At 40.6% G+C, this 26,702-nt stretch overlaps 1 protein-coding gene across 3 annotated transcripts in view; it reads right to left on the bottom strand.

Moving 5' to 3' along the window:
- Window positions 1–1,735: 1,735 nt before the first annotated feature.
- Window positions 1,736–26,702, bottom strand: part of asb3 (ankyrin repeat and SOCS box containing 3) — a 62,595-nt gene continuing 37,628 nt past the window's right edge. For 2 of the 3 annotated variants that reach the window (XM_055639822.1, XM_055639823.1), the window contains exons 6-10: window positions 24,813–24,990; window positions 23,774–23,971; window positions 15,501–15,752; window positions 6,633–6,766; window positions 1,736–2,297 (exon numbers count right to left, since the gene is read on the bottom strand). In XM_055639822.1, coding sequence (XP_055495797.1) covers window positions 2,071–2,297; window positions 6,633–6,766; window positions 15,501–15,752; window positions 23,774–23,971; window positions 24,813–24,990 — 989 coding nt within the window. In that variant the 3' untranslated portion in view covers window positions 1,736–2,070. The remainder of the gene's footprint in view (window positions 2,298–6,632; window positions 6,767–15,500; window positions 15,753–23,773; window positions 23,972–24,812; window positions 24,991–26,702) is intronic. The other variant, XM_055639824.1, reaches the window with a different exon arrangement.

Consider the following 26,702-nt stretch of genomic DNA (forward strand, 5'->3'; position numbering starts at 1 on the left):
CATTATCTGTTATTTGCACTTTATCAGTTTATTTATTCATGTGTGTATATATTTATATTATGGTATATGGACACACTGATCTGTTTTGTAGTAAATGCCTACTATGTTCTGTGTGCTGAAGCAAAGCAAGAATTTAATTGTCCTACACAGGGACACATGACAATAAACTCACTTGAACACTTGAACTTGACAAGTACTTGGATAGGAATGGTTTAGAGGGGTCAAACATGGGCAAGTGAGACTCGTGTAGATAGGATATCTTAGTCGCCATGGGCAAATTGGGCCATAGCGCCTGTTTCCGTGCAATTTGACTCTATGACTGAATTCAGTTACAAAACATTGTTAGTTGGAGGCCGATAACTATTGGTCTGATTTTACTCAAGGTTTTTGCGAAAGTTTCAGGTAAAACATTGGCTTATGTCATCACCCTGAATGACTGAGGACATTTTTGAGTGACTTGCAATCAAAATACCACAACTTTAAATTAAATTGTTAATGGGTGCCAAGCAGAATTGGAAAGACCTTGCAGTAGCGTTTAATCCATTTAACCAAGGGACTTTATTCCTTATGCCATAAACATATTATTAAGGCTCTTGCTTATACAGGCCTAAACACTTTACAGACTTCATCAATGACTTGCATTTTAATCTGACCACCACAATTGAAGGTCACAAAGTTAAAACAGGACTAATCCATCTAAAGAGGGGAGTGAATAGGGGCAACCTGGTTACTGTCATTTTATTCAATATCATGATTCATTAAAATGTATTTAGATAAGGATAGTTGCAGTTTTATTTGGACAGTAAAAATGTTACCTTCCCAGCATTCGAGGGTGCAGGATGGAACTCTGTGATGCCTCAGTTGGAAGTCCAGTTGAGTTTAGCAATGGTGAGCATAGGGTTGGTTGGTCTGTGATTTCCCTTAATATCCCAGGCCTTACATTTCCAAGGAATTGAACCATGTGCACTTTTGGAAATTGAGGGAATATTTTCAGTAATTGAGCCTCCATAGTCCTATCCAGCAGATAATTCTCAATCCACTGGCGACATGGTGGCGCAGATACAGGGACCCAGTGCCAGAGACCCAGGTTTGAACATGACTCCAGGTATTTGTCTATTTGTACGATCTCCCCATGACTCGCAACGTTTTTCACCCAGATCTCCGGTTTCCTCCCACATTCCAAAGACGTACAGGTTTGTCGGTTCATTTACTTGGTATAATTGTAAATTATCCCTGGTGTCTGTAAGATAGTGTCAGTATGCGGGCATCACTGGTCGGCGTGGACACGGCGTGCCAAACGGCCTGTTTCCACGTTGTATCGCTAAACTAAACTAAACACTGCCCTATGGGCGAGGACATTTCACCTTACCTTAGTCCTGAATGTGTGGTTGATGGTCCGCATGGACTCGTTGGGCCAAAGGGATTGTTTCCATGCTTTCCATAACTCTCTGGCTGACCCTCTATTGTGAAACTGTGGATACATCATTCGTGCTTCAATCCGAACAAGCTCCATATGAATTTTGAGTGTTTTGTTTTCAGTCAGAGCAAACAGTATAAAATGTGTGACTTGGGAGGAAGTTTAAAGAAGATTTGTGAGGCTAGTTTTTTAAATGCCAATAGTCACAGATGCTTCTTATGTCCTGGCACAGGTGGCTGAAGCAGCTACAATCGCAATGGTTAAGAGAAATTTAGACAGACACATGAACAGGTAGGTAACAGAGGAATTCAGACCATGTTGCAGAAAGATAGGATTCATTTATTTTAGCATCAAGATCAGCACCGACATGGTGAGCCAAATGACGCATTCAGTTGCTGTACTTTTCTATATTTACAAATATGTTTCCGTGTGGAGTAAAAGAAAATAGTGGAGAAAAGTATTTTGTGGGACAGATTTTAAGAGTAGCTCCTACAAAATTTGATTAAAATCCTGTAGTATCTTTCAAAACCAGCAATGGCAGATCCCAAACTAAACACTTGAGCAAGTCCAATCTAATAACTGAGCAAGTGCCAGTTCACAACATCTAAATCATCCACGCTTTATCTATTACCTTCCACATCTGCCGTTTTTGTTCAATTTTCCAAATTTTTAATGGAACTAATTACTGTTTTCAGTTCTTCTTGATTCTCTGAAATTTCAGGAATGCCATACAATTTTAACACGTCCTTATAAAGCAGAAAATCATGCAGACAAGATGGGAGTGGTAACTGGCGAATACGTTGGTCAGAACGAAGTTGTTCACTTTCCAGTGCTGATCGAATTTTTAAACGACTGAGGTGAGCCAATGGAGGAATTTCATCTAAATTGGATCAGAAAATTAGGTAGTATTATTGATTAACATCAAAATGTAATGAAAAATAAAAATAATGTTATATACATTCAGTATAAATGAAAAGTGGCTCATCACAGGCCTGTTGCAGTTCTCACTTTCGAGCAAGATGATTTCAAATTAGCATGGCATCACATATATAATCCAGTTACTATTTGTACCTGGATAATATCATGACTATACTTTGTTACCGGGAGGAGGTGGCTGGTCTAGCACTCTGGTGCCAGGATAACAGCCTCCTCTTGAACATCAAAAAAACGAAGGAGCTGATCATGGACTTTAGGAGGGCACATCATCCAAGGACATACACTCTATTGAGGATAAATGAGGATCCTGTGGATAGGGTAAACTGTTTTAAATATCTGGGAGTCCCCATCTCCGAGGATATGACATGGGCATCACACGCCTCAGCACTCGTGAGTAAGGCAAGGCAGCGCCTTTACCACCTCAGGCAATTGAGGAAATTCTGAGTGTCTCCGAGGATCCTCCAGTGCTTCTACGCAGCAGCGGTGGAAAGCATCTTGTCCGGGAACATTACCATCTGGTTTGGGAATTGCTCTGCCAAGGACAAGAAGGCTCTGCAGAGAGTAGTGCGTTCGGCCGAACGCACTATGGGAACTTCACTTGCCCCCCCTGCAGGAACTATACATCAGGAGGTGCAACTCCAGAGCCAACAATATCATGAGAGCCCTTCCACCCCTGCAACGGACTGTTCCAGCTGCTACGGTCAGGCAAACGCCTCTGTTGCCATGCGGTGAGAACGGAGAGGGTGAGAAGGAGTATCTTCCCAGAGGCCATTCGGACTGTAAACGCCTATCTCACCAGGGACTAACTCTACTGAACGTTTTTCCTTCCATTATTTATTATGTAAAAGAATATGTGTGTTATGATTGTGTTTATAGTTTGTTTGGTTGTTTGGTTGTTTGTCTTTTGCACAAAAGTCCGCGAGCATTGCCACTTTCATTTCAGTGCACATCTCGTATGTGTATGTGACAAATAAACTTGACTTGACTTGTTTTCTAAGTCCCATTTCCTAATACAAAACAATTAATATTAAAATTCCACTTCAATATAGACAAGATGCTCAAATTAAATAGTTTAAGACCAAAAAACAAACTTCTGGAGATATCCAGTGGGTCAGGCAGCATCTGTGGTGAGAAATGCGCAGTTGACATTTCAGAGCAGTCCATGAGAAGGGTCTCCACCTGCTGAATTCCACCAGACGTTTGGTTTTGTTCCAGATTCCAGCATCTGCAGTTTTTTATGCCTCCATGCACCGAAGTGATGTGAGCTTCATCATTCTTAACAGGTAGGATTACAACGGTAGCCTCTCAATCCTGTGAACTAGTTGCGAAAGTTTTCAGAAAGAATACTCATTATCACTCTACGAGATTGATCCACCATCTGCCACCTTGGACATTAGGAACCTCAACTGCCGATGAGTTTCATGTGTAACTGTACCAACATGGTCCAAAGGATTCCAAGCTATCTATCCCCTGGCCAAAATACTGGATTGCTGCCACTGGCTTTGTTATCCTTGAGTAGTGGAAATGGAAAGTGAACAATCTGGAATTCCCCTTCCTGTGATGTTTGCTAATAAGTACTTGTCCATTAACAATATTCAAGATAAAATTAACTTTATACTGCTCTGTGTTACCAATATTTATTGCCAATTATTTTTAATACTTAAAATAGATAAGGCATACCATTCTTTACATCTTGACAACCAAAAAAAAGAACCATCTGTTGCCATCCCTGATTTATCCTGGTCTTTCCTTGCCTCCAGTTCTTCTCAACCCTACATTCAGTCTGAAGAGGGGTCCCAACCCAAAACGTCACCTACTCTTTTTCTCGAGACATGCTGCCTGACCCACTGAGTTACTCCAGCACTTTGTGTCTACCTTTTTCAAATAAAGAACCATTTATACCAAAAGTGGGTCATTTCTGACCAATTTTGGATCTACAAAAATATGCTTGCGCCTCACATCTACACCATAATTTTGTATATTCCACACCAAACTTGTGTGGTACCTTTTCAAATAATATCTGTAAACTTTAGTAAATTTCCTTTACCCACAGCACATACTACCTTCCAAGGACTCCAAAATATAATTTCACCCTGATTGTCTATTCAAAAATCAATATTAACTATGCCAGGCTACCTTGATTTTTCCTAAATGCAAATCTACAATCTGTTTAATAATAATTTCTATTCTTTTTGCTATGTAAACTAACTAGCCTGTACGATTCTGCTGCCTCTGTCCTTTAATAAAGAAAAATTCACCTTTCCAATTAAACAAATCCTTCCCAAATCTAGGGAATTTTGCAAATTAAAAATTTGATTCCAATCAAATGGAATCTTCCCCAAAACTAGGGAATTTTGCAGAATTAAAACCAATACATTAACTAATCTATTGGGGCTCAATAACTGGTACCATTTACTGCGTGATTGTAAATTTCTTTCAGTTCCCCCTCTTTCTAATTTCAGCTACTTTTGGGATGCTACTTGTATCCTCTAAAGTGAAGTCCAGATCATTGTCTGTTTACCCATCTATCATCTCCTGACTTTCCATCAGTAATTCCCCAATGCACCATTGGTACAACCAATCCCTACTTAAACTTTTTTAAATATCTTCAATTATCTTCATAATCTCCTTATTATCAAACAGTTAGTCATTCTTTGCATTAAAAAAAAATATTTTGTTCAATCTGATCTAGCAACTGCCTAAATACAAGAGTTTTCCTTTGGGTCTGCCACTATTCTCTCTCCGGAATATTTCTTTTTTTTTTAAGTTTGTGTTTTCTGAGATATCCCCTTAAATGTTTACCTCAGTTAACTGTTCTGTAACCTAATTTACTACTGTCCTCTAAAAAAATCAATCATGAGACATTTTCACCACAAGGACATTGATTAATCCTATATTGTGCATAATATGGGGTGGCACTGTAGCATAAACAGTTGTGAGGATGCTTCACAGTTACAGTGACTCGGGTTTGGTCCTGACCGATGGTGCTGCCTGTGTGGAGTTTGAACATTTCCCCTGTAGGCATGAGTTTCTTCCAGTTGCCCCGACTTCTTCCCATATCCCAATGATGTGCAGTTTTGGCAACTTAATTGGTCACTGTACATCGCCCCCAGTATGTAGGTGAGGGGTAAAATCAGGGGGTTGCGATTGTGAAGGGAGTTGATGGAAATGAGAGGAGAATAAAAGGAGGAAAGGAGATAAGACGATTGCCTTCCATCACAGTGAGGAATGTGGAGGAGCCACTATGGTGGATGTTTATGTCAAATTTGATGCAGTTGTGTGTCTTGTTGCTTTTTTACTGTATGGCAAAAATAATTCCTCGTATGTTGCAAAACATACTTGGCTAATAAATTACGATTAAGATTATGATCAAATGGATTAGAGGATTATAGTAAATGGCTGCTTAATTGTCAGCACTGATTTGACGTGCTGTCAATTAAGCAGTGATGGGCCCGTTTCCGACACATAAATATCAGGTCTAGCATAACCTGCTCTAAATTAATACTGTAACTTATACTGCAGGAACTATTTCTCCATCCATTACTTGATATTACAATCCCTACTATAATTGGCACCTTCTTACTATCTTGAGTGGGGGTAAGGGTAAAAACTTAATTGGGGTCATCAGGTGGGCACCCTCCTTCCTTGGTGTTTCATTGTGGTGTTCCCACAACACCTCCAGAGGGCTCAACAGCAACACCTGGCGTCCCCTAAGTAGAAGCTGAAGCTAGCAAGAGACAAAGTTCGGCTAACATTTACATGCCCAGCCTGTAAATTTCCATGCTATCCTATTTCCATGCTATCTGACCTGAGCAGTTCCAGCACTTTCTCTTTTGATGTCAAGTCAACAGGTTTATTGTCATATGCGGTGGTACAGCGAGCCACAAGTACAATGCATATCTTGCTTGCAGCAGAATCACAGGCACATAGACTCTGACTTGAGCTTTCCACCATCTGTTTTTTTCACTTTTCAACTTTTATCAGTACATGACTCTCAACATTACTCCATGCAAACTGACATGGAGACTCTAACCCAATGAATTCAATGCTGAAGATTAATGCGTCACCATGCTCCTCTAGTCATTGTACTGCATTGCAAGAATTTGGCATATTAAAAACACGGAGCAGTGAAGGGACTAGACCAGTAGAGTATGGTGTGTATGCAGCACCATGTAACTGATAAAAAAAGTAATAAACATGAGTGTTTTATAAGTTCTGTTTTATTGACTATAATTATAAAAAAGTCCCATTGTAATTTGTATTTAAAACAATTACATACCAAAATGTTGCTGCTCAACGCAAGTGGAGCTTGCATTGCGACAGAAAATAATCTGATCCACTGACAGAGGAAGCCTCTTCCAGTTTGTAAACTCCAGTACAAAATGAAGCATTCTGTCACCGGCTGTATTTAACCTGCAGATTTAAAAAATAAAATGAAATTAAATTTGAAAAAGGAAAATATTCAAATACTACAAAAGCATATAGAAAATGCAAAGCATTCGGCATCTGTATAGTTCTATATAACAAATGGTGCATCTGCAAATAAAGATTTGTGAAGGAAGACATCATTTATTTTTTCCACTCCTTCTCCTTTGCAATTTAAAACATATATTTTTACTCACTTTACACATTCTGACAAGAAACCTGCTAGCTTATACACTGCTTTTCTTGACTGAATATCCCTTAGTATTATCTGTTCTAATTTCAGATTCCCAGCATCTGCAGATGTTTTGCATTTCATAGCACTGTTGCTCTTCAGCAGAACAATGTAAAGGAAGCTTCCTCAATTGGTTTCCAACCCATCACTGCTCAACTCAGGCAGGACCGACAAGTAAATATTTCAATAACAAGGAGCATGATAATGGGTAAGGTCATTTATCAGCAAGACAATGTTGATAATTCACACACTCTTACAGCCTAGCCTGTTTGTGACAGGTATTTAAAATGACTAATTAGAATTGCATTTAATATCAGCAAGAGAGTTGCCCCGGCCCAGATTTGTGCCTGAAGCCAATTCCTAGTACGCAGTGGGTCCCGGGCCCGACAGTGGTTAGGGCAAGGAACTAGACACATAGCTGCAGCATTTGAGCTTGCACCAAAGACTTCAGAAAGTCTCCACAACTCTCCTCTCAATTATCAGGGTAAGTTAACTAATGGCACTGCTAATTGCTCTTTCTAAAGTGTTGTGGATGTCCCTGAGCTCAGTACCCCTTCATTGGATTTACCTGCAAACTGATGACCAACATCAGCAACTGCAGCACATTCAAAGATAGGAACTCTATCTGATCGCCTGTGGACTCCTCTACCCATCCATTGTTTCCACCCAGGCTCAACACCCACAACACTACCATGCTTCGATCAGAGGCCCATGACTTAGCAGCACCACCCCATCTGCTGATCATATACACACAGTTCACCAGTCATTGGCAGCTGACTAATCCCCTGATCCTCCCCATTGCACCCCACTCAAGCCACAGTTCCAACATCCAATCCACAACAATCCTCACATGAATGCCACTCTTTCACACTTGGCCCTTAGACTTCCCTGCTTTTCTTTGCATCCTATACTGGTGGAAAGTGCAAAGAAAAAACACACCCTTTTTGAGCAGTGGGCCCACATCTAAAGCAACCGTTGGGACAGCATGCAATGAGGAATACACTGGCAGTAAATTTCCTGGCCAATGTGCATTCATGTCATTGGAGCCATCAATGAATTTCTCAAATTTCAGTGAAGGACATAATTGGGTTCTGAAGCTGGTCGCAGTATGTGTGAAGTGAGAATCATGTGCGATAGTTTGAAAAATATATATTATTTTTTTGACAAAAGGCATGAGTGATGATGATCACTGGTATAAAACACAGTAAAAGTTTGATACAATTTTGTAAAGAAATGAAGCCTGATAAATAGCCAGAGATCTAATTTTAAAAACTGCTTTATCATTAACATTGCCAAAATGGCAGTGATAAACTTTGCATTAACCATATAACCATATAACAATTACAGCACGGAAACAGGCCATCTTGTCCCTACAAGTCCATGCCGAACAAATTTTTTTCCCCTTAGTCCCACCTGCCTGCACTCATACCATAACCCTCCATTCCCTTCTCATCCATATGCCTATCCAATTTATTTTTAAATGATACCAATGAACCTGCCTCCACCACTTCTACTGGGAGCTCATTCCACACCGCTACCACTCTCTGCGTAAAGAAGTTCCCCCTCATATTACCCCTAAACTTCTGTCCCTTTAATTCTGAAGTCATGTCCTCTTGTTTGAATCTTCCCTATTCTCAAAGGGAAAAGCTTGTCCACATCAACTCTGTCTATCCCTCTCATCATTTTAAAGACCTCTATCAGGTCCCCCCTTAACCTTCTGCGTTCCAGAGAATAAAGACCTAACTTGTTCAACCTATCTCTGTAACTTAGTTGTTGAAACCCAGGCAACATTCTAGTAAATCTCCTCTGTACTCTCTCTATTTTGTTGACATCCTTCCTATAATTGGGCGACCAAAATTGTACACCATACTCCAGATTTGGTCTCACCAATGCCTTGTACAATTTTAACATTACATCCCAGCTTCTATACTCAATGCTCTGATTTATAAAGGCTAGCATACCAAAAGCTTTCTTTACCACCCTATCTATATGAGATTCCACCTTCAAGGAACGACGCACGGTTATACCCAGATCCCTCTGTTCAACTGTATTCTTCAATTCCCTACCATTTACCATGTACGTCCTATTTTGATTTGTCCTGACAAGGTGTAGCACCTCACATTTATCAGCATTAAACTCCATCTGCCATCTTTCAGCCCATTTTTCAAAATGGCCTAAATCATTCTTTCCAATTCAGAAAATAAAATGCAGCTTAGCATAACAGTATCTTTATTTACAGGAAAAAGGGATAGCAAAAGTCTGAAAGTTTAAATCCTAGGCATTCATTTTTTAAAAGCTTTAATTCTTTGGCAAAACGCGAGGTTTATTGCCAAAAAAGTTTTTTTTTCTTTTTTTAAAAGAGTGCACACCCAGAAAATTGATGTTTCAGTTGCATCAGCAAAATGATACCAGGCTCTTGAGCCAAGCAAAATAATCAGTCATACTGATACTTGAAAGGAAAAAAAAAAGTTGTATCAGAGGAAATGAGTTTCCAGTGATGGATTATGTAACACTACATTAATTCACACACCAGTTAACTTGAATAACTGTTGAAGATGGGTAAACTCACCATCGTACACAACACTTAAATAACCAACAAACTTAAAGATTATTTTTTCTGGCAGGTGGGACTAAGGGAAAAAAGTTGTTCGGCACGGACTTGTAGGGCCGAGATGGCCTGTTTCCGTGCTGTAATTGTTATATGGTTATATTATATGGTTAACATTAAATTACCATTAGTGTGCCAATTTTCTTTCATCATGAACCATGAAGTCTTAAACTGAAGTCTACAAACATCAAACTTGTAATGGAAAATGCCTTCATGAAGTAACTTAATGAACAAAATAAAGAATGTAGAGATTTGAATTTTAATTCAAGATCAAATAATCAGTCATTATTACCACCGCCACATGATGGCAGCCTCGCCAACAGTCTGTTTTTGTCTTGTTTTTATTATTTTGAGTTTGTGTTAAAAGTGTGTGTTAATGTTCTCTGGTTTGTTTTATGTGGGGGTTAAGGGAGGGGGTCGGGGTAAACTTATTTTCAATCTCTTACCTTGCCGGAGATGCGATTGTATTCCGGATCGTATTTCCGGTCGCACTGCAGTCTAACATCATGGAGCTGGAGGCCTTGCTCAGGACTGACTTTGAGCCCCGCCACGGGGCCGTGGACTTATCATCGTAGCCGATCCCTTGCCTGTGAATTTCACCCTCGAGGAGCTCGCAGTCTTGGCTTGAGACCGATGTCGGGAAGCTTGAAACGACGCAGAAGGTTTCGACCAGTCCCGATCCGGGGTCAGATCATCCAGCGTGGGGGAGCTGAGATTCCCCCCCAATGCAGGAGTTTGATCACCCCGATGCGAGGGCCCAAACGCCGCCGGCTACGGGAACCAAGATTGCCCGTCAACGGAAGGCTCGAGGCTCCCCGACCGCGGGAGAACAAAGAAGGGAAGAGATTGAACTTTTTTTTCGCCTTCCATCGCAGTAAGGAATGTGGAGGAGTCACTGTGGTGAATGTTTATGTTAAAATGTATTTTGTGTGTTCTGGTGCTTTTTATTGGTATGATTGTGGCAAATGAAATTCCTCCTATGTTGCAAAACATACTTAGCTAATAAAATATGATTATGATTATTGTTATGATTATTATTTGGGCCAGATTTCTATTGTTTAGGATGAAACGTGCCTAGCATAAGAAACACTGTAATTAAGAAAACAGTTTCTATTGCTCAGTTACTGTCATTGGTATTGGTTTACATTGTCATATGCACCAACGTAGCGAGTAATTTTGTTTGTGTGCTAAACAGTCAAGTCATGACACACCCAAGTATAATAGGTAATGGCAAGGATAAAAAATAACCAGACTGTAGAATGTAGTCTTACAACATTGCAGTATTACAGCTGCAGAGAAAGTACAAATAAAAAGAAAGATGAAGGGCTGAAATTATGTAGGATTGGCAGATCAGGACTACACCCTTCGCTTATGAGAGGTATGTTCAGTATTTGATAACAGCAGAGAAGCAGCTGTTGCTGAATCTCGTGATACGTGCCTTCCAGCTTATGTATCGTCTGCCCGATTGGAGAGGGTAAAAGAGGAAAATATAAAACAAAGCTTTACACTGTACCTCCACACATGAGACAATAATAAACCTAGACCTATCTATCTCCTTCCTGTACTCTGTCTCAACATTGTTTGAGGTCCTACCCACTGCAGTGGTGTCACCTGCACGTCTTTAAAGAATGATGTCAACAGAGACTAGAACAGTGTGTAATATCTGATGCAGTGGCAAACCAAGCAAAAGAATCGCTTACTTTGAAATAAATTTAGCTCAAAGATTTACAATGAAACAACTGACCAAAGCATCGATTGCTTAGCTACTGCTCTTTAATGATATAAACACTGTCGGTCAATCTTGGACTGGCCTTTGCAGCAGTCTCACCATCTCTTCAAGAATCTCCATCACAATAATTTACTGATACAGCTCATTTCTGTGTACATATTTTTATAATTTAATGCAGGATTATAGAAAATAATCACATTGCATGATTGGTCTACTTTCAAATGACCACTGGGAAAAATAACAGCAGCTCTGCAATGTTAGGATTCTGATATTGAGCCACAAGAAGTCCTAAGTTTCTGGGCAATTGTTTATCAGTGTTTTCCCAGCTATGCTCTCCTCCTGATGATGTCCAGTGGTGAGGCACAAGGTTGTGGCAATTCTTACTAGTATTGGCTACTGTACCTAGATAACCTGTAAAAACAATGCTGAAGTAACTCGGCGGATCAGACGGCATCTCCGGAGAACATGGATAGGCGATGTTTCGGGTCGGGACGCATCAGAAGAAGTGTTCCGATCCGAAACATCGCCTATCCATGTTCTCCAAAGATGCGGTCTGACTGCTAAGTTACTCCAGCACTTTGTAAGCATTATAAAACATGTAATTGAGATTCGGTTTCCTTAAGGTAATAAATCCCAATCTTTGACATTTTAATGTAGTCATTTCCAAAATGAATATCTTTGTTAAGACAGTTAAGCCTGGCCTCGGAGCTGGGACAGGGGGCAGTGGCGACCAGAACTCGGAGCTGGGGCAGCGGCGACCTGGCTTTGGAGCGGGGGCAGCGGCAGCGGCGGCCTGGCCTCGGAGAGGGGGAAGTGGCGACCAGCAGCGGCCACTCGACCCGACCGCGGGCCCAGTGGACGACAGCGGCGGCTGGCACAGCGGCAGCAGCCTCGGCGCAGAGGGAGAATAAGAAGGGATGAGACAAAGACTTAAGACTTTTGCCTTCCACCACAGTGAGGAGGTGCCTGGTGAACTCACTGTGGTGGATGTTAATTTGTGTTTATTGTGTGTTTTGTCATTTTTACTATATGTAGGACTGCAAGGCAACACAATTTCGTTCAGACCGCAAGGTCTGAATGATAACAAAGGCTACTTGTTACTTGTTACTTGTATAGGTACAAATTTAACATGAACAGATTAATCTGGAGTACTTGAGGTTAAACAAAGTAAATCAAAGACCGACAACAAAATAAAACTCGGGTTAATTTTCACTTCTAGATTCTTAACAGAATACCAAATGCCAAGGCTTCGATTTGCTACCTGCTCTCGATTTGTACTCTTGCCTGGAATTTTTCAATGCAAGGGAGTTTTTATGTTGTGCATAACAGAATTACAAAAGCTTTTATGTCCTCACGATGCTCCCAATAACAGATGCAATTTAATCTTCAAATGACAAATGATGTTTACTTCATGCCTCTATTTTTAATGTCTTTGGTCATGAAAAAATACAACCCCACCTGGTTTTCACGCAGGGATTAAATTGCAAAACCAGAAAATTCTTATCAGAGGAAATGATAAATGCAGAAGGCATGCCTCCTGCTACGAGTAGTCAATCATTCCAAATCTGGCAGGTCTGAGGAAGAGGGAAGAAATTAACTGGAACCCACAAATGTGGGGCAATGAGAGAGAGGGCGGCATTGTGAAGAGAGCCCTGAAATTAATTTAAATATATATCTACATAATACGTATACTTTTAAAATGAGATTAGAGATATACGTGCACTTTCATGCCTAAACTGTTATGCATAATTTAGCAGATTTCAATCCTTGTTCATATCCCTAAACACCAGTAGAATTAGAGTCCCAGAGTCATAGTGATAGTGTGGAAACAGGCCCTTCCGCCCAACTTGCTCACACTGACCAACATACCCCAGCTAAACTAGTCCCACCTGCCTCCGTTGGTCCATATCCCTCCAAACTGTCCTATCCATATACCTTCTAATTGTTACAAACATCGGGATAGTCCCAGCGTCAACTACCTGCTCTGGCAGCTTGTTCCATACACCCAAGACCCTTTGTATGAAAAAGTTACCCCTCAGATTCCTATTAAATATTTCCCCCTTCACATTAAATCTATGTCCTCTGGACCTCGATTCATCTACTCTGGGCAAGAGACTGTGCATCTACCCGATCTATTTATCCCATGATTTTATATATTAATTATTCCTCTCATAATGAAGGGAAGGGAATACCCTGATGCACTGCAAAGCAAGATAGCAAGCTTTAATGACTATTGTCCAGTGTCTCTGCCATCCACCATCATGAAGTGCTTTGAGAGGTTGGTCATGGAGCACATGAACTCCAGCCTTGATCCATTGCAGTTGCCTATCACCTAACTGGTCTACAACAAACGTCATGGTGCCCTGAAATGGTGGGACTATGTATAAACACTTCTGTAATTTCTACATGGTGAAACCAAAATGTATAAAAATGGCCTTTATTAAAATCTGGCAATGTGCACTTTAACCACATATGATTTTTTTCTATTACAAATCTCAAATTGTGGAGTACAGAGGCAAATAAAGAAATGATGGGTCTTTGTCCCAAACATTAAAGGGCCTGTCCCACTTTCAAACCCTAATTCACAACCTCTGCCGAGTTTGCCCTCGACTCATACTCGCAGCATGGTTGTCACGAGGTTATAGGAGGTTGTAAAAAAGGTCGTGAATTAGGTCGTGAAAGTGGGACAGGCCCTTAAGGAGGGCACTGTACATGGCAAGATTAGCAAGTTTACAGATGATACAAAAGTGGGTGGTTTTGCAGATCGTGAAGATGGTTGTGAAACATTGCAGCAGGATCTTGATTGATTGGCCAGGTGGACTAAGGTACGGTTGATGGAATTTAATACAGAGAAATGTGAGGTGTTTTGGGAAGTCTAACATGGACAGGACATACACAGTGACTGGTATGGCTCTGGGGAGTGTTGTAGAGCAGAGAGATCTAGGAGTGCAGGTGCATGGTTTCTTGAAGGTGGAGTCACGGGTAGATACTGTGGTCAAAAAGGTTTTTAGCACATCGGCCATCAGTCAGAGTATTGAGTATAGAAGTTGAGAGGTCATGTTGCAGTTGTGTAAGACGTTGGTGAAACTGCATTTAGAGTATTGTTTTCAGTTCTGGGCACCATGGTATAGGAAAGATGTTGTCAAGTTGGAAAGGGTACAGAGAAAATTTATGAGGATGTTACCAGGACTAGAGGGTCTGAGCTATAGGGAGAGGTTGAGTAGGTTGGGACTATTCCTTGGAGCACAGGAGGATGAGTGGTGATCTTTGAGGTGTATAAAATCGTGAGGGGAATAGATCGGGTAGATGCACAGAGTCGTTTGCCCAGAGTAGGTGAATCAAGGACCAGCGGGCATAGGTTTAAGGTGAAAGGGAAAAGATTTAATAGTGGTAATATTTTCACACAAAGGGTGGTGGGTATGTGGAACAAGCTTGCAGAGGAGGTAGTTGAGGCTGGGATTATCCCAACATTTAAGAAACAGTTAGGCAGGTACACAGATAGGACAGGTTGGGAGGTATATGGGCCAAACATAGGCAGGTGGGACCAGTGCAGCCGAGACATGTTGGCCGGTGTGGGCAAGTTGGGCTGAAGGGCTTTTTTCCCCACACTGTGTCACTATGACTGGGTGCAGCCTATTCCATCATGCAAAGTAACTCCACCCTCCACCGGTCACTTTGCAGGCATCATTGTTCACAGATTTTCAATTTACACATACACCCACTCCAGCATAACAAATTTAAAGATCAGATACTGGATTATGAATATTGCTTTAGTGATATTATAGATAGAATGAATTAACTGCAATATCAAGATATGTATTAATACGTTACCGATATGAAACATTAAACTTCTGCTTATTGGTGTGTTGAAACCCATTAAAGGTTAATTCTATATGCAATGTTCCATTGAAAAGTTAGATGTATGTTACAATATGTTTTAAGCACATTTTTGAAAGCTGGAAAGATATCCACTGCTAATGGAACCTGTCGAAAATCAGGCAAGTATGCTCACTAATGTAGTTAAATAAAATTAATTTAAAAAAAGATTGCAATATTGCGAACAAATGTGTACATTTTATGTACTGCTACTTTAACTATAAACAAGACAATATTTCAAAAATAATAACTTGAAGCTTCTTCAACCGTTACTCACCAAGCTTCAGTGAGCAAATCCAAAGGATCCAATCCAGCCAATAATAAGTGAGGTAACCATTGTTTAAACTGTTGTTCTGATAATAATCCATATTTTACAATGCCTGCTAAATGAGCACCTGATGGTAATGGGTAACCTTGTTCCAGAAGAAACCGCAGCAAATGGAAGCACTGGTATTGCAGGCAATAACAATAATGAAGTCCTGTTATAACAGCTCCAGCCTTAAGGAGCATGTAAATAATTGCAAAAAATCTGGGGAATAAAAAAAAAAATAGGATTAGTCCAACTTCCTCTGCTTTTAAAAAAAAAAGAACAAATAACCATAAGTAACAATCTTCAAAATGTATTTTAAAATATTGATTAAAAATCAATAATCATTATTCATAGGTACAACTAAACAGATCATAGAATGGGTAACATAGCGGGACACGCAGCATCACTGGATAGAAAGAATGGGTGACGTTTTGGGTCAAGATCCTTCTTCAGACTGAAGAAGGGTCTTGACCCAAAACGTCACCAACGTCTCGACCGGAATCATCACCCAGTCCTTCTCTCCAGAAACGCTGCCTGCCCCGCTGAGTTACTCCAGCATTTTGTCTATCTTCAGTGTAAACCATAATCTGCAGTTCCTTCCTACGTAGAGAATGGGAATATTTTGGCAGTTGTTAAAGCAAAGCTAATATTTCCTCTCTGGAGCCAAGCATAACCATCTATATTTGAATCTACAACTGAAAAATAGAGGCACGTGTCAAAGTTAGTGACTAGATTGTCAGACAATGGCCAAGACGAACATGCATGCCACTCATAAATCCTGTGGGTAGGAAGCAGAATACTGCCCCTGAAATGTTGGAAAACATCTGACAGTTGCCAAGTGAAAGTTGCTTGGCTTAATCAGCTGTTATGCATTTTAAAAAGAAGGAATAGTTTTGGGATACAACAACATTTAAACAATTAACTTTTAGAAAATTAATCAATAATACCTACTTAAAACGCTTAAAATGCAGAAAATAAATACTCAATTCTTTCAAAGATGTCTCCCCCACTGAATGCCTTGCATCAGGTATAACCTGAATTGCTGGCTTTGTGGCCAAGTTTGCAGACGATAAGAAGATAGGTGGAGAGGCAGGTAAGTGTTGAGGAATCAGGGAGTCTGCAGAAGGACTTGGACAGTTTGGGAAAGTGGGCAAAAACGTGGCAAATGGAATACAGCGTAGTGTATAGTCATGCATTTTGGTAGAAGGAATAAAGGCATAGATTATTTTGTGAATGGGGAGAGGATTCAGAAATTGAAGGTGTTAGGGACTTGGGAGTGTTGGTGCAGGATTCCCAAAATGTTAACTTGCAGGTTGACTTGGTAGTTAGGAAGCCAAATGTTAGCATTCATTTTGAAAGGAATAGAAAATAACTAGGACTAGAACAAAGGGCAGCACAGTGGCGCAGCGGTAGAGTTGGTGCCTTATAGCGCTTGCAGTGCCGGAGACCCGAGTTCGATCCCGACAACGGGTGCTGTCTCTACAGTTTGTACGTTCTCCCCGTGATTGCGTGGGTTTTCGCCAAGATCATCAGTTTCCTCCCACACTCCAAAGACGTACAGGTTTGTTGTTTAATTAGCTTGGTGTATGTGTACAATTGGCTCTAGTGTGTGTAAGTTAGTGTTAATGTTAATGTTAAAGATAGGGATCACTGGTCGGTGCTGACTCGATGGGCTGAAGGGCCTGTTTCTGCTCTGTATCTCTAAACTAAACTAAAACATAAAAGTAAGATATAATGCTGAAGCTTTATAAGGTGCTGATCAGAACACATTTGGAATATTGAGAGAAGTTTTGTGCCCTATATCTGAGGAAGACTGTGCTGGCCTTGGATGTTTCCAGTTCTGGGAGTGTCTAGGACCAGAGGGCACAGCGTCAAAATAAAAGAACTACCTTTAGAATGGGGATGAGGAGTAATTGCTTTTGCCAGTGTGTGGTTGAGCTGTGGAAGTAATTGGCAGACAGTAGTGGAGGCCAAGTCCTTTGGCATTGTAAAGCGAAGATTGATAGGTTCTTGATTGATTAGAATGCTAAATGGAGTTGTGTTGAGAATGGGGTTGAGATGGAAAAATAGATCTGCCATGATCAAATGGAGGAGCAGACTCGATGAGCCGAATGGGCTAATTCTGCTCCAATATATTATGAATTTATGAACGATGCAATCTCTGAACAGATTCCCCAACATAAATGCTGGGTAAGCATCCCAACTTCCGTATTCATAAGCATAGTAACACTGAATGCTGAAGTGGCTGGCATTTATGTGGCAATGTGCAAGCAGTATTCAGCTGTTAATTCATCAAGAAGCATTAGTGTTGACAACTACTAGTCCTTCTACTTGCACAAATATGTTCCAAAAGATTGTTAATCACAAATTATAGAAGGTTGAGTGTAAAAAAAGTAATTAGCTCTGTACCAAATATATCCAGTGTCAAATTTGGACATTTAATTTTATGATGTCTGTGAATAAGACATCTTTTCAAGAAATTGTTACTTTTGTACATGAGATAGTAGATTTGTTTAATTTTGATTTGTACATGGTTCACTTTGGAAATATTTCTGTCACAGACTCGAACTGGATCTGTACCGAAACACCGAAGGTTACTGATGAGAGATGGAAAGCAACATCATGTTAAAACATGAAGAGCAGCATTATACATAAGTACTAGACCAGGTGCAGACCCATTGGGCCCCGTCCCCCAAGGCAATATTCCACCACTGGCCCATAACCCCCAACTGTGCAGGCGCAGCTGAGGGGTTCCCGTTGTGACACCACAGATCCCCGTTGTGACGCGAGTCATGGCAACCCTTCCCCCAACTGCGCCTCGCCATCCCTCTCCCTACCCCTATCCTCCTCCATACCCCCTCATCCCCAGCACTACCTCCCCTCCTCTTCACCCTCCCTCTTCTTTCCCCTCTCCTCCTTCCCCTCCCCCACTCTCCTTTCCCCTACCGTTAGTCACTCCTTCCCTCCCTCCATAATCCCTCTACCCTCCCTACACCCCTCCTCTCCCTATTTCTCCCTGCTCCTCCACTACTAACCTCCCCCCCTACCACACTCCCCCCCTCCTCACCACCCCCCTACTGCCCTCCTCCCCCCACTTCTCCCTCTATCCCCCCCCTCCTCAACATTCCCTCCCTCTCCCCTCCCTACACCCCTCCTCTCCTGCTATCCACCTGCTTCCCCACGCCTCACCCCCCACAATGAAAATAACGATGCTTTTTAAAAATGAAACCTGCCCCCATCCCCCCTCCCCGCAATGTTTTTAAAAAAAAAATGAAATTCTCAATGAAAACCGCGTTTTTTCTTTAAAATAACCTAGACACAATTTTAGCTGGTAATGAAAGGAAGAATTTGATTTAAACTGAGTTTTTTTTTAAAATAACGATTTCTTAATGTAAATGAGATTCGGGATCCCATTGTGACGTCATCGTGACATCGAACACGGCTGACGGGCAGGGCAACTGGAAAAGTGGTTTGAAAAGTGATTTGTGTATAGTTTAAAATCTCAATAACTTGTAAAATATACCATCAATCTGAACGAAACTTATTTCATTTATATCACAGGACAATTGTGAGTAAGGTGGGCCAAAAATTGCACGCTATCGTGTACCGTTTTGGCAGGGTTTGGGATCTCACGCACACAAACAAACAAACAAGATGAGAATTTTAGTGATATATATACTAGACCAAGTGGGACCCATTGGGTCCCTGTCACACGAGAGGCCTGCTCACATTTAAAGTTGAAGTGAACTTTGAACCTTTCCCTCGTTTTCATTCTTCTAGCAATAAACAGGTTTTGTTTTTGATATGCATATGTTCACATCAGAAGTCATCAGACTGTACAAAGCAATGTATTTTTGCAAAACATAATTTTAGGAAAAAACTATTAGGATCCTTTCATTCTTGCAAAGGCTAATACTTCAACTTATCACAAAAGATTGCAGGTTTAAAGCCAATTTGGATTCCATGTAGTATGATGAAAAGCAGATTCACGTGGGTGAGTTAGCCAAATGGCATCTTTCTTTATTATACGCTTAATACAATTCTTTATACCATTTCTTCATAACACATAACAACTTGAGGGTTCCCATTTCTTTCTCTCCGTGGATAGCTGCTCAAGTCATTTCCATTCCTGATATTCATTTTTATTTTCTATACCTCTGATGCTCTTGGGCTTTCAATGACTAAAGCTGAAACAAGACTCTGTTACTGATAATTTAAACACTGTAAAGAGCACACCATCTAGCGTTTTAACTCTCAGAATCAGCATTAAACCTAATGCAAAATGAAACCATAGTATCAAATCTTGTTCCCCATAATTGTTTGGTGCCCACATATACCCACACTTTGGAAATTTAATTATTTTTGCTTTGCAAAAACATTAGCTTTAACGCTATTTTAAAGCATCCTTCAGTGCAGATAAATTAAATGACAAATCATAGAGCAAATTTTCTTTTTGTTGATTTATTTAACAAAATATGAAACATGGCATTGGCTGCCATTGGATGGAAAAATGAATTTAAGGCGTTTGGCATACTATAATTTTCTTAATGAAAAGATGTGAAAAAATTAAGCTCAATAGTAATGAAGTCAGCATTTTAATTAAATTGCTTGAACCAAAATTACTTCTTCATATGCAGAACATTCCATTACACTAACAAATTAAATTACAAAAAATGATAGTGCACTATTTATTACAACAAAAAATAGGTGTATATGATTTTCTCATATTAATTTTTCACATACAAGCTTGTTTATTTTCATTTCTAGGGACCCCCATCTTCCCTTCTACTTTTTCTTTTAAAATTTACTATTTTCCCTGAGAAAGATTTTAAAATACTTTATATTGATAATCTTTATATTAAATATAATGTTCATGAAATTAAAATCGCCAGATGGCTGGAAGATTTCATACAAGTAGAGCACACAATTTCTCTGGTAGCTATAGAAGTGGAAACAATTACACAGGTATTAAAAGAGAGAGATATCGGACAGATACATGGATAGGGATGTGTCATGGGCCAAATGCAGGCAAACGGGACTGACCAACTTGGTCGGCATGAACATGGTGGGTCGAAGGGCCCGTTACCGTGCAGTATAACTCGATGACCTTGTGAGCAAGTGCTCAAGCACTTTGCATTTACTGAAGTGGGAAACCATTTGTAGTAAGCTGTTTAAAGTGAACAGGTAGACATTCACACAGGTTGCACTGGTCGCCAAACGCTGCAACATCTTTGGCCCTCAAAGATGTGCCAAATATATAATGTGGCCTTCATGCTGAAAAGTTTGGAGGCCCCTGCTCTACGGGCTGCGCTGTTTGCAACCCTCGCATTTACCATCAAGATAAATCGATGGGCTGATAGGAATTCTCGCACTTTAAAATAATCTAAAAATATTGTTCCTGGTTATGACAGGTGAAAGTTTAATTGTTCACTGTGCCATGTATACTTTTTAACAAATATTCAAGCCTAGAACCCTCCTGAACCGTCACCAACCCTTTCACTGGTTTGAAGAGACTGTCCCCTTTGCAGTTCACTGTTCTACCAAGCCTGATCTGGCTGCAATTTCCCATGCAACCACAGGTGGTGCTATGCTTGTCTCTTCGTCTTTCAAACCACCATCCTGGGAATCAAATAGCCTTTGAGCACAAAAAAAAATGTTAAGCTTCACTTTTAATATAACACGACCCTGACAATTCATGCAGCTGGCAATATAAGGTTTCATCAGCAGTCAAAGCCTTCAAGGAGATGGCTTCCTTGCTGTAATATTGGAAATCCTGTTCGAACCTGGGCCACGCGCCAGGAGATGGGGATGCTTCAGGCCAAGAGGTCCTCCACATCCAAATCTGTCAAGAAGGAGCACGAGGAAACAGTGGACAAATATTTCACTGTGTGGGCCTGGACCCGTAAGATTCACACAGACACAAGAGGCCACAGATGCTACAACCTTGAGCAATAACAAACTGCTGGAGAATATCAGTAGGCCAGGCAGCATTTGTGGAGGGAAATTAACAATCGATCTTTTGGGACCAGATGAAGGATCTCAACCCAAAATGGCAACTGCCCATTATTCCTCCACAATTGCTGCCTGGCCCATTGAGTTCCTCCAGCATTTTGTTCCAATAAGATTCAGCCCTAGAAGTCCACTGTCCACAACAATGCCTGATTGGGAGCCCGAAAAATGTAAAATTCTCACCAAAACACCCAGCATCTGGATTTTGGAACTTTCCTTTTCCTTCATCATTTTTGGATCCAAACCCTGTAAGTGGATACCCGAAAGCACCATGTGCTATCACCAGACTCGATGCAACAGATCAAGATGGCAGTTCATCAATACCTCAGCAAATTCAGTTAACAAAGAAATGTAAAATATCAGCAATGCCAACAAAACTCGCATCTGGAAAATGAATTAAAATAATTCCAAGCATTCATTATTATTTGTTTAGTGGTATCGAGCAGTTCCTTCACTCTCCATGACTCATCGTTCTCCAGTGTGTGCAACTGTTCAATTTTTTTTCTGAAGACTTTACCATATCACATTTAGTCTGACTTCACTTTTAATACGATACATTCAGTACATTCATCCTTTTTCTTCCGAGATGCTGCCTGACCATTTGAGTTACTCCAGCACTGTGTCCATCTTCAGTATATACCAGCATCTGCAGTTCCTTTCTACATATTCTTCACAATTAGTGTCTGCAATTATGTTGCTTTATTACATAACCTGCCTAGATTTCAATGGCCCAGATTTAGTGGTACAGGGTGTAAGTATCTTTGAATCTACAAGTACTTGCCACTACTGAAATGCAAATTATACAGCAACTTCCAGACATAGTTAAGCATAGAATTAGAGAGCAGCAGTCCAATTTGCTGTGTTTCTTCCTATTCCTCACTGTACCAATAAGTTGGTGAAGGATTCATCACTGACTAGGGTTCCCAACAGTACTTTATTAGCCGGGACATCCCGTATATTGGGCTAAATTGGTTTGTCCCATACTGGACCGCTCATGTCCCGTATTTGACGACTACTACTCTGTAATCACCAGATCTGATACAACAGCGTGCGTTTGTGTCGCATGTGCTTCTGACACCACGCACGAGTGATTCACCTGTCATCCAATCCCAGGCCCCCTTATGCGCATCAGTTGTATCCTCAATGTCAACCCCCCCAGTCCCCCTCCCCCCCCCCCCACTGCCCCATCCCCCTCAATGTCCCCCCCCCCCATCCCCAATGGACCCTCTCCTCCCCCTTAATGTCGCCTCACCTCCCCATCCGGCCCCCTCCCCCCTGTGTAACTGAACTGAACCCACCCCCTCAATGTCCCCTCCCCTCCCAAACCTCTCTCCCCCATCTCTGTAACCCCCTCCCATCCCCGTCCCCTCTTCCTCAATATCCCGTCACCTCCCCCTCCCGTCACCTCCCGTCCCCGTCCCCCTCCCCACCCCTCTCTCCCTCCACGTCCCCTCTCCCCCACCCCTTGTATTCCCTCCCATCCCATCGAGTTAGTGCTGGGATACAGAGTCACATAGCGTGGAAATAGGCCCTTCGGCCTAACGTGCCCACACCGAGCAACATGCCCCGTCTACACCAGTCCCTTACACCCACCTTTTTCTCCCTTATTTGGAAGTGAGAAAGTTGACAACCTTATCACTGACACACATTGTGCACAAAACCAACATTTCTAGCTACACAACATTTTGGCAAGCAGCTGTTGGGTCTTGTGTTCCAAAATAAGCAAACATTTACCATCTTTCTGGCATGTAAAAAAATGACCTTTATGAGTATGGAGTTCCATTCCTTCAAATGTTAATTATTGCTGAAGAATTACCATAATCTTGTATAGAAACGTGTTTTGTTTTTCTTCCAGTCTATATGCACTCTTAATTCCAGATATTCTCTCTCCTTCACTTTCTAGTGAAAAATTGGTATTGAATTAAAAAATTCTGGATTACATTATACATTTCAAATTATGTAGTTCACTAATATTTTTTCAAACGGATTAATTCAGATGATAACAGACCCTATTTAAACTGCTATCCTATAAAATAATTTATGTAAAAATTGATCCAATATAAAATTCTGCAAAATGTTGTGACAGCTGGTCCATTCATTCACTGCCATTTATAATATCGGGCCTTGTTTTTTGCCTTTTATAAATTGTTTTTGCCGTGTCTGTGGATTTGACTACAAGGATCTTTTCAAATTATGCAAAAATAGTAATCAGTCTACGTTGAAGCGCCTACCTCTGAGAGAAAGCCATGCACAACGGTGATAGGCACTCATACAATGGACACTCTTGGGCATCTGGACTGTAACCAGATTGCAGCAACATTTTCAAGCATTCTTGCTGTCCTCCATACACTGCGGAATAGACGGGGCTCACCTTGTCTGTCCCTTTATCGCAGATTCGATCAGTGATTGGTATTAAGAATTCCAGAACTCTGCCAGACATCAATCAATACACATTATTAAATGAACATTACATGCACATCTAACTAAACAAAACAAAAATACTGCTCTTGCTTTTTGAATTGTAAATAACATAACATTCGGAATGATAAAGCAACTAATGCAAATAAAAGTTTATTTGAACAAATTTGAAATAGCATGAATCAGAGAAGAATTTCCATTGAAGATAGACACAAAAAGCTGGAGTAACTCAGCAGGACAGGCAGCATCTCTGGAGAGCTGCAATTAATAGACACCAAGAAGACAGTGGAAGATGTTATTTTTTTAAAGCATTTGAGGCTGGATCATATATCTGCTGCAATGAATATTAATGAAAAGTTAAGTATAAAAATGCAAATGTCAACCTGGAAAAGAAACAAAACCTGACACTCTTCAAGAGCTTGAAAGCAAACATTTACATGGACTTTGTAACTTAAGCAGTGGGCATACAAACAATCTACATTTCTTTATAGTGGAAAGAGGAAAACGCCTGAAAGCAAAATTCAAATGTTGGCATCAAAAACTTAAAAATATATTTCTGGGTGAGCGTATTAGGTAAACGGGAAATAGATAGGATTGAATCTCTCGAAAATTGAAAACATAAGAAAATTGAAATAAAAGTAAAAATGCATTCTAGCACTTTTAAAGATATTACTTAAACATAAAAAGAAAGCAAATAAGAGCTTCATCGCCGATTCAAAATGCACTTTAGGATCTTTTGTTCCTTGCAACACAATATGAATCTTCTGGACACCATGTTTAGCATAAATTTCACAATTGAAAAGTGCTTAAAATGTGCCTTTGTGAAAGCTCAGTTAGAGTGTGTGCACTTACTTGACTTGACCCATCTGGGCAGCAGCATGAATAGGTAACTGCCAATCATCTTCATTGCAGTAAAGGTTTGCATCAACCCCGTGTGACAGCAGTACTTCAACACATTCCACATGGCCTTCCTGAGCTGCTATGAACAATGGTGTGGCCTTATCATAAGCCTGGCAATTAACATTACTGCCTGCAAAATTGATTTTAGAAAGGTCATCTTACTTAAAGTTCAGTTCATGGTTCTTAACAGTACATTGCATGCACTTAAAATATTAAAGTGCAACTAATTATTTACTTACTGAAATTCTTAAGGTCCTGTCCCACTTTCCCGAGTTACTCACGAACTCTCCCGAGTTTTCCCCTTGATTCGAACTTGGAGAATTACGGTAATAGCCATTCGTAGGTACTCGGGGCTATTTTGTTTTAAACTCGTGGACATTTTTCAACGTGTTGAAAAAACGTCCCGACTTACCCGATGCCCCGAGTTCCTACGGCTGGCATTACGAACTGCTACAAAACATCTACGGACTCCTACGGCCTCCTAAGAGCTCGCTACCGACATTACCCGACATTCCCCGAGTACGAATCAAGGGGAAAACTCGGAAGAGTTTGTGAGTAACTCGGGAAATTGGGACAGGGCTTTTAGCCTTTTTTTTTATAAATTTTATAATTATTAGGCACAAAATAAACTGAAAGAATTGTCATTAAAAAAAACACATGCAAGTGCTATATCTAAATTAAATTCACCCCCATTAACGTCAATATCAATTTCAGTCAAGAAATCAGGGGGAAACACTACGGCTACAGCTATAACTAGTCAAGTCGTCACATTTATTTATATAGCACATTTAAAAAACAGCTCTTGTTGGCCAAAGTGCTTTACATTTGTTATAAGAATAGTATAAACAAACAAACTACATATATATATATATAGCACAACTTGACTTATTGTGCTAATTCAAGGCCAATCCTATCAGCCCAAGACTTTGCTGCAGATAGAGACAAAAAGCTGGAGTAACTCTCAGCGGCGTAGGCAGCATCTCTGGAGAAAAGGAATGGGTGACATTTCGGGTTGAGATCCTTGTTCAGACCCGAAACGTCACCCATTCCTTCTCTCCGGAGATGTTCCGCCAAGTTACCCCAGCTTTTTGTGTCTATTTTCGGTTTAAATCAGCATCCACAGCTCCTTCTTACACACTTTGCTGCAGAAGTCACTAAGGTTAATGATTCAGTCCAAATTATCTTCAGATGCTTCAATTGTCCTTTCCAGTCCAAAAGCATCATAAGTAGAGATCTTCGCCGATGACTGCAATTAGAAGATGGGGCCAGTGTGAGGCGACTCTTTGCGTGTTGGTTCCTGAGAAGGATCTATCATCTACTCTTTTAAATCTCTTTTCTACCTGTAAATCCAGATATTCTGCACTGTATCTTTCCCTTTGCTCTATTTGTGTTTGACTAGATTGTATTTATGTACGGTATTACCCGATTTGATTGGATACCATGCAAACAAATCATTTCATTGTACCTTCATGCACACATGACAATGACAAACCTAAAACCTAACCCAATGTTCAATATTGGTTGCATCTCCCCAGATCTTAAAATAGTTTTTGCATTCATTATTGTCCAGGACAATATTCACAATAAGTGGTAACTGCACATCCATGACTACCTTCAATGAGTATAAACCTCTCATTGACATTTAATGTAATTACCAATGGCCTGCCCGCACCATCAAGTTCCCGTAAAGTTACCATGAGCAGAAGCGTAATATTGTGACCACTGCAGCAGAGGTTTGGTAGTCTACTGCAATACCTCCTAATATCTCACCTTCTTTCCATCTTTACAGCTCAAGTTAGAAAGGTGGTTCCATGAAAATTCAAGCTCACCCCCCTTTCTTCC

Source organism: Leucoraja erinacea, chromosome 8, assembly GCF_028641065.1.
Source record: "Leucoraja erinacea ecotype New England chromosome 8, Leri_hhj_1, whole genome shotgun sequence".
NCBI classification, from domain to species: domain Eukaryota; kingdom Metazoa; phylum Chordata; class Chondrichthyes; order Rajiformes; family Rajidae; genus Leucoraja; species Leucoraja erinaceus.